The following is a 13,226-nucleotide window of genomic DNA, read 5'->3' as shown; positions in this document are numbered from 1 at the left end:
AGCATACAGGGTGGGCTGTAGAAGGAGAGAAGGGAGGTGAGGTAGGAGGGGGCAAGGTAATGGAGAGCTTTGAAGCCAAGAGTGAGGAGTTTTCTTTTTTATGGTATTTGTTAAGTACTTACTATGTGCCAGGCACTTTCCTAAGCACTGGGGTAGGTACAAGGTAATCAGATTGGACCCAGTACTTATTCCCCATGGTGCACACTGTCTTAATCCCCATTTTGCAGATGAGATAACTGAGGCACATAATAGTGAAGTGACTTGCCCAAGGTCACACAGAAAACAAGTGGCAGAGCTGGGATTAGAACCCAGAACCTTTTGACTCCCAAGCTTGTGCTCTATCCACTAGACCATGCTGCTAAACCATGTTGTTTACTGTGTGCAAAACATCATACTAAGCGCTTGGCAGAATACAATATAACAGAGTTGATAGACATGTTCCCTGCCCTCAAGGAGTTTACAATCTAGAGGAGGAGACAGACATTGGTCCATCCAGCCCAGTATGTTGCCTATGACTGTGGTAACTCGATACCCAGAGGAACAGCAAGATGGCTGTCCTTCAATCAATCACTGGTATTTACTGAGCATTTACTTTAGGCAGAGCACTGTGCTAATCACTTGGGAGAGTATAATAGAGTTGGTAGACATTATTCCTGCCTTCAGGAGTGACAGCTAAAATCTCTAATTGTTCCTCTCTATATCCTTAACTTTTCCTCTAGTAAACAATTATAGATTGCCTCTCCATGAATTGATCTGAGCTCCTCTTGAACCTACTGGTATTTTCTGTCTGCAGAATTTCCTAAACTCCTTATGGGCAGGGACCATGTCTTCCAACTCTGTTGTCCTGTACTCTCCTAAGCACTTAGTACAGTGCTCTGCACTCAGTAAGCACTCGATAAATACCATTGATGATGATGATGATGATGATGATGATGATGAATTAAAGGGGCTTACCACATGTTATGTGGAAAAATGTTCCCTTCTCTATGTTTTGAATTTACCATCCTCAGGCTTTGATGACTGCCACCCAACCCTCTGCATCCCAATGTCAGTAACCAAGGTGAGATAGTGTTTCTCAAAGAAAGTCTTGGCCAATAGTGTCACATAACTACTTTTAATTACCATTTTTCCTCTAGACTGTAATCTTGTTGTGGGCAGGGAATGTGTCTAACAAAGCTGTTGCATTGTACTTTCCCAAGTGCTTAGTACAGTGCTCTGCACACAGTAAGTTTTCAATAAATGCCATCGATGATGATAAAGTAGAGCCTATTAAATCTGGAAATCACATGAGGGGTTCATAGGGGATTGAAAAGAGAGTTGGTTAAGAGAAAACGAAGGCAGCTTGAGTATACCACTTCATTATATACAGTTCAAAGAGTTTGGACAGGATTGGGATCTGGGAAATGGAAAGATAGTTGGAGTTTACAGTGGAGTCATGGGATGGGATGGCTTTTTTAATAGGGGGGAGCCTTGGGTGTTTTTGAAGCAGAAGAGAAGGAGCAAAGAGGGACTGACTCTATATTCCAAAGGAGAAGAATGAATACGATCATTGTTGGCTTAAAAACTTTGTCCACAATTTCAGAGCACACCCTTGTTGAAATGCATTGAATATCATATCCAACCAATTTTGATGTTGTATCTAATGAATTATTCATTTATCAAATAGTAAAGATTGAAACCCCTCTCAGGATCGCTCCTAGAGAGTTTCCAGTACTCTACCAGTCTCAACTATGGGAGGAAGATTCAAAAAGAGGCATTCCCATTCCATTCCTAGCTTGGCAGTGGCTAGCGAATGGAAGGCAATCTGTTACAAGTCAAAACTCACGTGTGCTGGGCAACAGTGGCATGGGAGAGAGTCGAGGACGGAGAGTCAAGTTTACTGCTCAGAAGAAGGCAATGATAAACCATTTCTGTACTTTTACCCAAAAAAACCTGCTACGGGTACACTACCAGAACGTTTGCAGATGGAGGTGGGGTGTCCTGAGAGAGATACGCCCACGGTGTCACTATGGGTCAGAGATGACGACAGCATAAGACAAGACAATGACTGAAGAAAGCTCTGAAAAAAATACTCATGCAGTAAGAAAAACTAAAGAGAAGAAAGGAACGAAAAGAAAAGGAAAATGTAATTAACAATTTAAGCAAGTATACTTCTATCCTTTGAACACAAGGTATGGGAATTAGTGATAATGCATGATGGAAAGGGATGGTGAAGTGCACCCAGTTTGGAAGCATAGAACCTGTAATAAAATACCATATTTACTCACATAATTTGTGAGTAATTTGTGAGTGTCAACTTTTATATCAGTTTTGTAACTCTAAATAGGAGAGGGGCTATTACAAGGGGAATTAAGTCTCACAATAAAGGGAGTGCCTCTTGCACCCACTGCAGCTACTACTTACCACCCTTCTGGTCCCCCCTTTGCATTTTTGACTGATTTTGATGTCTTTCTCTCCTTCCTACTCTTATTTCCTACTCTTATATCTACTCCTCGGGGACTTGAACCTCCATATTGATGAGCCTCCTGATCCTCTGGCCAGCCTCTTCCCTTCATTTTTGAACTCTGCTGATCTTTTACTAAACCCCACCTCAGCCAAGCATCAGCACAGACAAATGCTGGATTTCATCATCTCCAGACATTGCTCCATCTCCAACCTTGCCAGTTCTCACTTTCCAGCACACCACATTTTCTCTCCTCCAAATTTAGTCCTCACCCCTCATCATGATTTCTGGACTCTGGATCCCCTCCACTTGGCTCAGATGATCACACCCGTCCTGGGTCCTCTACCAACTCTTCCATTTCTCGATGCCCTTACCTCTACCCTTTCCACCCAACTCAACTTCCTCCATGCTCTGCCACTTCACTGTTCTTGCATCATCAAACCCCAACTTTGGATCACCCCGACAGTCTATTTCCTCCACTCTTGCACTTGTGCAGCTGGCAGAAATCCAGACACTGGGCCAACATCTGCCAAATTATCTTCTGGAATAATTGAGCTCTCACTTCTGCTTGCCAAACTCTTCTATTCCTCCCTTGACTCTCACACCAAAACCTCTACCAGCTCTTCGAGTCCTTAACTCTCTCTTGAAGCCCCTTGGACTCCCACCACCTTTCCACCCTGTCCTTGATGCTCTTGCCAACTGTTTTGCTGGTGAAATAGACAATCTTAGGTGGGAAGTGACCCAAAGTCTTTCATCGCTTCTTCACTCCTCCTCCTCTTTTTGTTCCTTCCCAGCTGACTCTCAAGAGGAGATCTCCCATCCGCTTCTAAATTCACCCCTTCTACTTATGCCACTGACTCCATTCCCCTCTTGCCTTCTAAAAACACCACTATATTCAACCTCTCACTCCTCGCTGTCATCAAACATGCTCAAATCTCCTTTAAAGGATAAGGAGCCTTCTTTAGGTAGCTATTATCCTACATTCCTGTCCAAACTCCTTAGATAGATTGTGCACACCCAAGGTTTTCACTTCCTCTATACCAGCACTCCACTTGACCCACTGCAGTCAAGAAGGTTTTTGACCCCTTCACTCCACTAAGTCATCACTCACTGAGGTCACCAAAAACCCCAAATAAATAAAGTAATGGTATTTATTAAGTGCCTACTATGTGCCAGGCACTGTACTAAGTGCTGGGATAAATAGAAGCAAATCTGGTTGGATACAGTCCCTGTTCCACATGGAGCTCACAGTCTTAATCCCCTTTTGTCAGATGAGGTAACTGAGGCACAGAGAAGTGACTTGCCCAAGGGCACAGAGCAGACAAGTGGCAAAGCTGGGATTAGAACCCAGGCCCTTCTGACTCTCAGGCCCGTGCTCTATCCACTAGGCCATGCTGCACCAGTGACTTTCTAACAACTAAATCCAGGAAACACTGCTAAACGAATTATCTTCTTCCAGTGTCACTTAGCACTCCCCAAAAACCTCCATTGGCTTCCTATTTCCCTCCATATCAAGCAAAAACTATTCATGATTGGCTCCAAGGCTCTGCACTACCATGCCCCTATCCTACATACCTGTTCTCTTCATCCACAATTCTCACACACACTGTCTTTGCTCCTCCCAAGCCAATCTTCTGGCTGTCCCTCACTCTCGACTCTCTTGCCCCCTTACCCTCCCTCATAATGATAATAATAATAATACTTGTGGTATATTTTAAGTGCTTACTATATGCCAGGCACTGTACTAAGTGCTGGGATCAATACAAGCAAATCTAGTTGGATACAGTCCCTGTCCCACATGGAGCTCACAGTCTTAATCCCCTTTCGAGAAGCAGCATGGCTCAGTGGAAAGAGCACGGGCTTTGGAGTCAGAGGTCATGGGTTCGAATCCCAGATTGGCCACTTGTCAGCTGTGTGACTTTGGGCAAGTCACAACTTCTCGGTGCCTCAGTTACCTCATCTGTAAAATGGGGATTAAGACTGTGAGCCCCACGTGGGACAACCTGATTCCCCTGTGTCTACCCCAGGGCTTAGAACAGTGTTCGGCACATAGTAAGCACTTAACAAATACCAACATTATGTGGCAGGCACTGTACTAAGTGCCGGGGTAGATACGAGATAATCGGGTTGAACACAGTCCCTGGCCCACATGGGGCTCACAGTCATAATCCCCATTTTACAGAAGAGGAAACTAAAGCACAGAGAAATTAAGTGACTTGCTCAAGGTCACACAATGGACAAGTGGCGGCACCAGGATTAGAACCCAGGTCCTCTGACTCTCAGGCCTGTGCCATTAGGCCACACTGCTTCCCAGGTTGTTCTCCCAGCTTGGAACTCTCTCCCCACATCAGACAAACCTCTAGCTCTCTCCAGAAACTTTTACACTTCCCAGAAATGTGCTGCTAAATCAAACAGATAAGTGACTCAGGGCATTACACTCAAATAGGCATTGTGTGTGTAGTGGCTTTTCAGCAAAGTAACATTGTTAAGAATGCATTAGTAAAAGATGAAGGGACACATTCACATATATTTGCATAGTTTCAGCCATGATGCTTTGCTTTCCTATTCTTTTTCAAAACACTGCTGACCTGCATATGAATGAAGATGAATTTTATTTGCTGGGGTTTTCAGTGGGATCATTCAGATTCTACTTAATGAAGCTGCTATAAAGTCTGGTGCCATTTGACAGATGCTTTCCTCCAAAATATTAAATAAGCTACTGCATATATGAAGTATTCGATGGATATTTTTAACCCACTTTTCCACCCCTGCCCCTGAAATGAAGAGAGTGTTTGGCATTCTTGTGATGAAGTTGAAAATTCATGCAGAGACAGATGTAATTCGAATTCCGTACTGGCAAATCAACACAATGGGAAGAAAACTGAGAAACAGCATTTGATGCAATCTTAAGTTTAAAAGGCACAGGCCTAACTAGAGCTTGAATGGAAGGCCTCTAAAGATTAGGTGCAGGTATTGACAAAAGACAAGTGTATTTGGAGAACAATTTTCCTTCGGCAATATTGTTTAGCCACATTCCTACATGGGGAAAGCTCCACATGGAGTCCCCACTGAATAATTGCAGTGGCTGTAGCAGGAGAGGGCGAGGTCATCCACACCCTTGGGTAGCTCCTCATAAGAACTCCCTGGTCTATCAAGATTGCTGCAAGTAAAACTAAAAATAGAAGACTGAAATGAAAGGATTCAGCACGGCTGAATGGGTGAGGGTCCTTGAGGATGGCATGATCAAGCCACTCTGCACTTCTATTCTCCAAGTACCACTGAAGGAACTTCTGATATCAATGCAAATGCATAGAATCCTGTAGAGTGTGAAGTCACATAACAGAAAGCATAGTTTTAGGCAACCAGTTTGAATTTAAGCTTAGAAAGAAGTTGTGAAACAGTGAAAGGATTGATGAGACTGGTTAAAAGGGGAAGAGGCTAGTTGGTAAATTATTTCTACCAAAAAAGCTTTAATTGAAAATGACTTATCTTTCAGGATGTTCGAGAAAGGTTTATGAGCTAATTTCTGGCTCACTGACTTTTCTTTTGGGGTTAATTCAGCTTTCTGTGAATGGGTGGAGAACAGATGGGCAGTTTTGAATCTGGAGCTGCAGAATGTTTTCCCTGCCACAGGGAGGCAGCTGCAGTCCCAGCATGGTGATTCTGGGAAGTGGTGGCTAGAGAGTTCCAGGCCATGACTGGAGGTGGATAGTGGGAACAGCGGTGCAGGGGTACGAGAGCTGAGCTCCATATGCATGGTCCTACACAGTCTCCGTCACCTCAGCTCTTGGCTTTTTCACCAACTATCCTGAAATTGAAGATAGCTGCCATCCATGCTCAGTATCAGAGGGAGTAGGTGGGGAGAAGTTGGATGGCAGGGACTGCAGGTCAGCTCCAATATGGTTCCATGCCCCTCTGACATTGCACGTGTGGTGGACATCTTGGGAAGGCTGGATTCTGGCGCCATCTTCGTAATGTTCCAAGTGGTGTCTATGTTGGCAGGATCAGGAGGCAGATAACTGCTGTCTGAAGTGGTGGCAGGTAGGATCGCATATCTTTAGGTGGTGGCCAACGCCCATTTTATCCCAGGGCTTGGGGCTGCAGCCCCTAAAACCTCTAAGTCATTCCATCCCTCTCTATGCCCCACCATTTCTTAGCTATCTTTGAGTATGATACGGTAATTTGGTAAGAGTCAGGATGGTGGGGAGGGCTCTTTTACACTTTCTTGCAAAAACCAGGGGGGAAACTAGGAAAACAAGAAATGAAAAACCTAACAAAGAACAACATCCACAGCAGCAACAGCTACCCAAAATATTTACATTACTCACATAATTGTCCCTTTGTTTGCATATTTTTTGTGATGTGTAAACAGGAAAGGGGCTTATTACCCAAGGAATTAAGAGGCAGAGGAGAAAAAAGAAGAAAAAAAAAGAGGATAAAAGAAGGGAGAAGGAAATGAAAAGAAAACACATGTGACTGTCTCTAACTTCTACTGCACTCTCTCAAGTCCTTAATACAATAAATAGTACAACACTCAACGAATTATTCAATAGTATTTATTTATAGTATTTATTGAGCGCTTACTATATGCAGAGCACTGTACTAAGTGCTTGGAATGAACAAGTCGGCAACAGATAGAGACAGTCCCTGCCGTTTGACGACAGTCCCTGTGTAACCACTCCCTCCTCTCTCCTTTTCCTACCCTGAAGTTTGCTCACCTCCCTGACCCTGTATCTAGACCTGCTCTCAATACCCAGGAATCTGCATGCATCTGCATGCCTGTGTCCATGGCATTCTAATCCTATTCCTTCTCCTACTCTATTGAATGTCCATATTTCAAAAAATCTCCCTTGGTCTGCACCTGTATCCACCAGCATTCTGACCCCTAATCTTCTTGCAACCATGGCACAGGCTACTATCACTGCTTACAAAATCATCTTTTATTTCCTTCTCAAAAATCAGGAAGGGGATGATTATGGGGTGGAGACAACCAATGTGAGTCAATTCAGTAACTGTTTCTCATACAAACACATCAGAGCTCAAAAGCAGCAGGAACATCAGAGCCGTGTGCGGCACCAGACAGTCACTTCTAACCCTGGGGAAGATTTTGAAGGACTAGACCCAGTAACTGCCTACATCCCTCCTGTCTGAAACAAGAGGCATCCAGGACCCACCTCCATGAACCCAAACCAGCCTTCACCCAGCCACACAGCTTTGTCCAAGGCTGTGATAGTAATTCCACATCTAGTCAGCACAAGGGCTATGAGTGGTGCCATCTTTTCTGGATGAAAACTGTTCTCATCATTCAGCTTCTTGATCAGAAGCAATATGATGTGGAAATGGCACGTGTAGATAGTGAAGGACTGAGGTAGAAAACTCAGAAAGCCCCAAAACGATAAAAAGCCCAAACTCTGCACCCCACCACCAGGAAGTCAGGATCAGAAGAACCATGCTTCCCCAGAAACCCTCTTTTCTAGATTAGGCCAGAGATGGAACACATAAAGAAGTAGTGTGGCTCAGTGGAAAGAGCCCAGGCTTGGGAGTCAGGGGTCATGGGTTCGAATCCCAGCTCTGCCACCTGTCAGCTTTGTGACTGTGGGCAAGTCACTTAACTTCTCTGTGCCTCAGTTCCCTCATCTGTAAAATGGGGATTAAGACTGTGAGCCTCATGTGGGGCAACCTGATAACCCTGTATATACCCCAGCACTTAGAACAGTGCTCTGCACATAGTAAGCGCTTAACAAATACCAACATTATTATTATTATTATAAAGGAGAAATGTCTTACCCAGCTTGCTGCATTTTTGTCACCTGGTCCTGGGGATGAACGGGGGTGACACAGGGAGAAGGCAGGTGGTCGAGAAGGAGGAGGTTCACAGGGAAGAAGGTTCAAGGCAGCAACCCCTCCATCATCATCATCTGCCTTTCCCCATCTCTGCCCATCCAGCGCCCCCAACTTTGTGATCCCGGAGGACAGGTGTTGCCAGATAATGGTGGCTGTGATAGAAGGAGCAGTGGCAGCAGCTGTCCAGAGATAAAAGTCAAAAATACCCAAAACATAATGGAGGGCGAGGGGAGCCTGGGGAAGAGGGGACAAGAAAGCAATGGGAGCTGGGGAGGGTAATTTCCTGCCTTGACTGGTAGCCATTTCAAACATTAGTGCCATTTTCTACTGTCTTGCCAGTGAACAAGGCCAAAGTTCCTGCAGATAAAAACTGTAATTAGTATTTTTTCCTTATTGTTTCATATTGGCATTGCTTTGTTATCATGAAGCTAAATATATTTTGTTTCTCATCACTTTTTAATATGTATTTAGCTTGCAGAACCTTTAGCAGAAAGGGGACAGCCTAGAGGATGTGAGAAGAGGAGAAGGGAGTAGAGGGATTCCTGTCTCTTCTAGTCTCCTCTTTCCTGAAATGCTGACAGAATCAATCTTCTGACAAGCCTGGAGGAGAACCCTGGGGGAAGCAGAGCGATGAGCCTGCTTTGGTAGGGGGAGGAGGCGAGATGAGGAAATGGGGCTTTCCTTTTAGGGATCCTCAGTTCCCCATTTATTTCTTCCCCTCCATTAGCTGGGTAGAGAGGCATGGATGGAACGCAGCATCTGCGGCACAGCTTAGGGCCAGGTCAGTCCGAGACCCAGAATCAGACTGGTCTGACTTGACCCTGGTGGGCCAAAGCCCGGGCAGGCCGCAGGCAAAGCAGGGGCCAGGGCCAACAGGTGGAGGTCAAGGCCAGGGGAAGACGCAAAGGAATCAAGATAGGCATTAGATGAAACAGGCAGAAGTCAGGACCAGCCATGGGCAATCAGGAATTGGCAGTAGGGATAGGTTCATAAGAGAGCCTCAATTGAATGGGCCAAGGGCAGGACCTGAGTAGTAGCGAGTGTATTCACTAAGCACTTATTGTATACAGAGGACTATACTCAGCTCTGGGAGAGAATACATGGGTGGGAAATAGATACGGTCCCTGTCCCTCGGGGGTTCTCAGTCTAAGAGAACTCTTCGTCCACTTTCAATGCAGATGCCCTGCAGGTGGGGGCCTGATAGGGCTGCATGATAAACCTTGGGATGGAGAGTCGAACTGGGACCATGCCAATGTTGGGGCCTCTGGCAAAGAACTATGCCAGTCCCTCCAAGACTGCTCACTGCTGGCTGAGGAGTAGCTTGTCTGATACATCTCACCAGTCTGACAACCCAGGAGAGAGTACCTTGCAATTAGAGTCATACCTTAGTTCTTGGTTGAGCTTTCTCATGCTTCTATCTTGTCTCGCATGACCAGGGAAGATTCTGACACTTTTAACTGAATTAACAATAAGTATCTAATCTCCCAGAGCCCTGGCAGAAATATACACTCTCTTCCTTGTTCAGTTCAGGCGCTAGGCTCTAAGACCACCTGCTCATCAACAGGCATGGTTTTTCTCTGCTATTCAGTGTCAAGAGGCTGTTGCCCCCTGGAAAGCAGAACTCTTCTTGACTTTCATAGATCACGGGTCTGAGTCTGTTTCCAGTAGCCAGTCCTTGTGAAGTAAAATAATCAGTGAAATTGTCAAAGTCCCGAGCTCTGCCTCTAATGAGTTCCCCACAGTAATGCACAAAGAAAATAAATGTAATTCCTTCAGGTGACTCTGGGCTCTGTCCCTAAGCTGGCGCATTTTGGGAAATGTTCCCATCTAAATGATTTTCCCCAAAGCAGAACAGGTTGGAAATTCTGATGATTCAAGCAGGTTTTTGGGATCAGGGGAGGGGAACGGTAAAAGAGAAAGGGAGGGACATTTGAGTAGACAGCAAAGTAATAGCCCTGCATTTATGACAGTTTAATAATAGAGGTGTCACAATACAAGACATTCGCTAATTGCACAGGAGTTTTCTACCAGATTCCTGAATCCCTATGTGGCTAATTTTATTAAGATGGAAAAAAAGAAAGTGTTACGTGTTGCATGGGAGAAGGGGGGAAAAGGAATGAAAGAGAAGAAGGGGTGCACTCAGTCAGACAATCCTAATATTCCACACTACACTGAAGGTTTACCTGCTACAATAAGGCCAACCCTCCCCTGCCAAAAAGCCAGCAGGCCAGCTTCCATGATCCCCATTCTTGTCCTACAAGTCTCTCATAGCACAGTGGTTTGGAAATCACACAGACTGGCTAGAACCTCTTCTCTATTTTACTCTTGGAAAAGTTAACATTAATGCAGATTAAAGGCCTGCCACAGAAACCAAGCTTGAAGCTGATTGGGTAATGATAGTAGCTATACCAACAGTTAGGATTGATAACCATGAAATTCTGATGCAGGGCTGAACTGTTCATAGACACTCTAGAGTGATGCCTGAAGTGGACTGCCTGGGGGGTGGCCCAAGACTGAACTGGCTTCAGGGTACCAAGGTATTGGGTACTGCTACTTCCCTAACCCTTCATCTCCTGGTTTAGAGATTAAACTAACCCCTCAACGACGCTCCTCTTCTCCACCTTCTCCAGAACATCAGCTCTTGAGAAATTAGAAAAGTCAGAAGGGGTGATGGGAAGGTACAGATATCAGAGCTCTGAGGCCAACTATTGGAAGCCTCAAGACAAATAACAGTAATAATAATAATAATAACTGTGGCATTTGTTAAGACTTACTATTTGCCAGGCACTGTACAGAGCACTGGGATCGATACAAGCTAATCAGGTTGGACATAGTCACTGTCCCACATAATAATAATAAGAAGAATGTTACTTGTTAAGCGCTATGTGCCAAGCACTTGTCTAACTGCAAGGGTAGTGTCACCCGTCACCGGGGACAGGTTCTTTTGGAATTGGCGCGGCGAGAGAGAGAGAGAGAGAGGCCGGGGACAAAAAATCTGAGTTTGCATAAAATTTATTCCATGGGGCGCATTGATTTAATTAGCTATTTAGACGCGACAAATCGGCCTTCCCTTTTTGGGAGAAATATGGTGTTAAAGCTTCCCTAATGGGAGGAATACACTGGTATGTTACTCGCATGTGGCTTGCCACCCGAGCCCACTTGTGATTTACTCACAACGTGGTGAAGCGGCTGGCTCCCACCATGTGCGTGCCCCACCCAGGAGGAATCCACCTTTGCGTTAAATACACTTATGTGTTAAACACTAATGAGTTACATATACTTATGAGTCACATACACTTATGAGTTACATACACTTATGCATTAAACCCAGTTATGTGTTACCCATTTATGTTTTCCTCACACTTGGTGAGGCAGCTAGCTCCCATCCTGTTCACGTCCCACTCGGGAGGCACCCACTTAGGCATCATATCCACTTATGTGCTACTCACACTTGGTGAGGCGGCTAGCTCTCACCATAATCACATCCCACTGGAGAGGCACCCACTTAGACATCAAATCCATTTAAACATTACATACCCATGGTGAAGCATCTGGCTTCCAACCCCACGAGCACTCAGCAGGATGGGACACTCACCCATCCCACGGTTCCTCACTTGGTGCAGGCAGAGCGGCCTTCTCACGCTCTGGACAAAGGCGACCTGCAGCCAGCTGCTGCAAGTCCCATTCCTCTGCACAGAAGGTTAGAGGTGGCAGGTATTTATCACCTGTGTGTGGCCTTAGGCCATTTCAGCTTCCGGCCTCAGTTTATCCAATCTCTGCTTCCCCCCTCCTCCATTCCTAATTTGATTGGACCGGGGGCGAGGGGCACCTTCTGTATTCCCAGCTTGGGCTGTCAATCTGGCCGTTTCAGTTGTGGGGGTGGTGTCCCACCCTCACTTCTGAGTTCTGCCTGCTGACTCAGGAGGTCACGAGATAGCATTTGACCTTGAGATGGTCGGTACCCCAGGGTCACCTTGGGACAGGTAGATACAAGGTAATCAGGTTATCCACGTGGGGCTCACGGTCTTAACCATTTTACAGATAAGGTAAGTGAGGCACAGAGAAGTTAAGTGACTTATCCGAGGTCACACAGCAGAAAAGTGGCAGAATGAAGATCTTAGTGAGACACTTGCTCAGGAAAACAATGGAGACTTTCCAGTGCTTAGTACAGTGCCTGGCACATAGTAAGCACTTAACAAATACCATCGTCATCATTTACTTGATTCCTTTCCAATGGCTATTTAGGTTCATTGACATGACTTGCTATGTTCTTGACATTTATTTTTGGGAAATAAATGGAACATCCCATCCTGTATGAGGCCTTTCATTCATTCATTCATTCATTCATTCATTCATTCGTATTGGGAAGCAGCGTGGCGCAGTGGAAAGAGCCTGGGCTTCGGAGTCAGAGGTCATGGGTTCGACTCCCAGCTCTGCCACTTGTCAGCTGTGTGACTGTGGGCAAGTCACTTAACTTCTCTGTGCCTCAGTGACCTCATCTGTAAAATGGGGATTAACTGTGAGTCTCACGCGGGACGACCTGATGACCCTGTATCTCCCCCAGCGCTTAGAACAGTGCTCTGCACATAGTAAGCGCTTAACAAATACCAATATTATTATTATTATTATTATTATTATTATTATTTATTAAGCACTTACTATGTGCAGAGCACTGTACTAAGTGCTTGTAATGTACAATTCGGCAACAGATAGAGACAATCCCTGCCCCTTGACGGGCTTACAGTCTAATCACAGGAGACAGACGGACGAAAACAAGACAACTTAATAGCAATAAATAGAATCAAGGGGATGTACACCTCATTAACCAAATAAATAGGGTAATAAAAATATATAGCCCTCAGTGGCTCTTCTCCCATTCCCTTCTGTGTCACCTTCATACTTGGATTTGCACCTTTGGTTCACCACTCCCTCAGCCTCA

At 45.2% G+C, this 13,226-nt stretch overlaps 1 protein-coding gene across 1 annotated transcript in view; it reads right to left on the bottom strand.

Moving 5' to 3' along the window:
* Positions 1–10,534, bottom strand: part of GRIP2 (glutamate receptor interacting protein 2) — a 177,414-nt gene extending 166,880 nt beyond the window's left edge. The window contains exons 1-4 of the mRNA XM_039910260.1: positions 10,471–10,534; positions 8,231–8,466; positions 7,618–7,806; positions 5,484–5,629 (exon numbers count right to left, since the gene is read on the bottom strand). Of these exons, the coding sequence (XP_039766194.1) occupies positions 5,484–5,629; positions 7,618–7,806; positions 8,231–8,466; positions 10,471–10,534 (635 nt within the window). The remainder of the gene's footprint in view (positions 1–5,483; positions 5,630–7,617; positions 7,807–8,230; positions 8,467–10,470) is intronic.
* Between the last annotated feature and the right edge of the window lie 2,692 nt (positions 10,535–13,226).

This window comes from Ornithorhynchus anatinus, chromosome X1 (assembly GCF_004115215.2).
Source record: "Ornithorhynchus anatinus isolate Pmale09 chromosome X1, mOrnAna1.pri.v4, whole genome shotgun sequence".
NCBI lineage: Eukaryota > Metazoa > Chordata > Mammalia > Monotremata > Ornithorhynchidae > Ornithorhynchus > Ornithorhynchus anatinus.
Note: the sequence above shows the minus strand (reverse complement) of the source record. Positions and strands in the feature narration are given on the sequence as shown.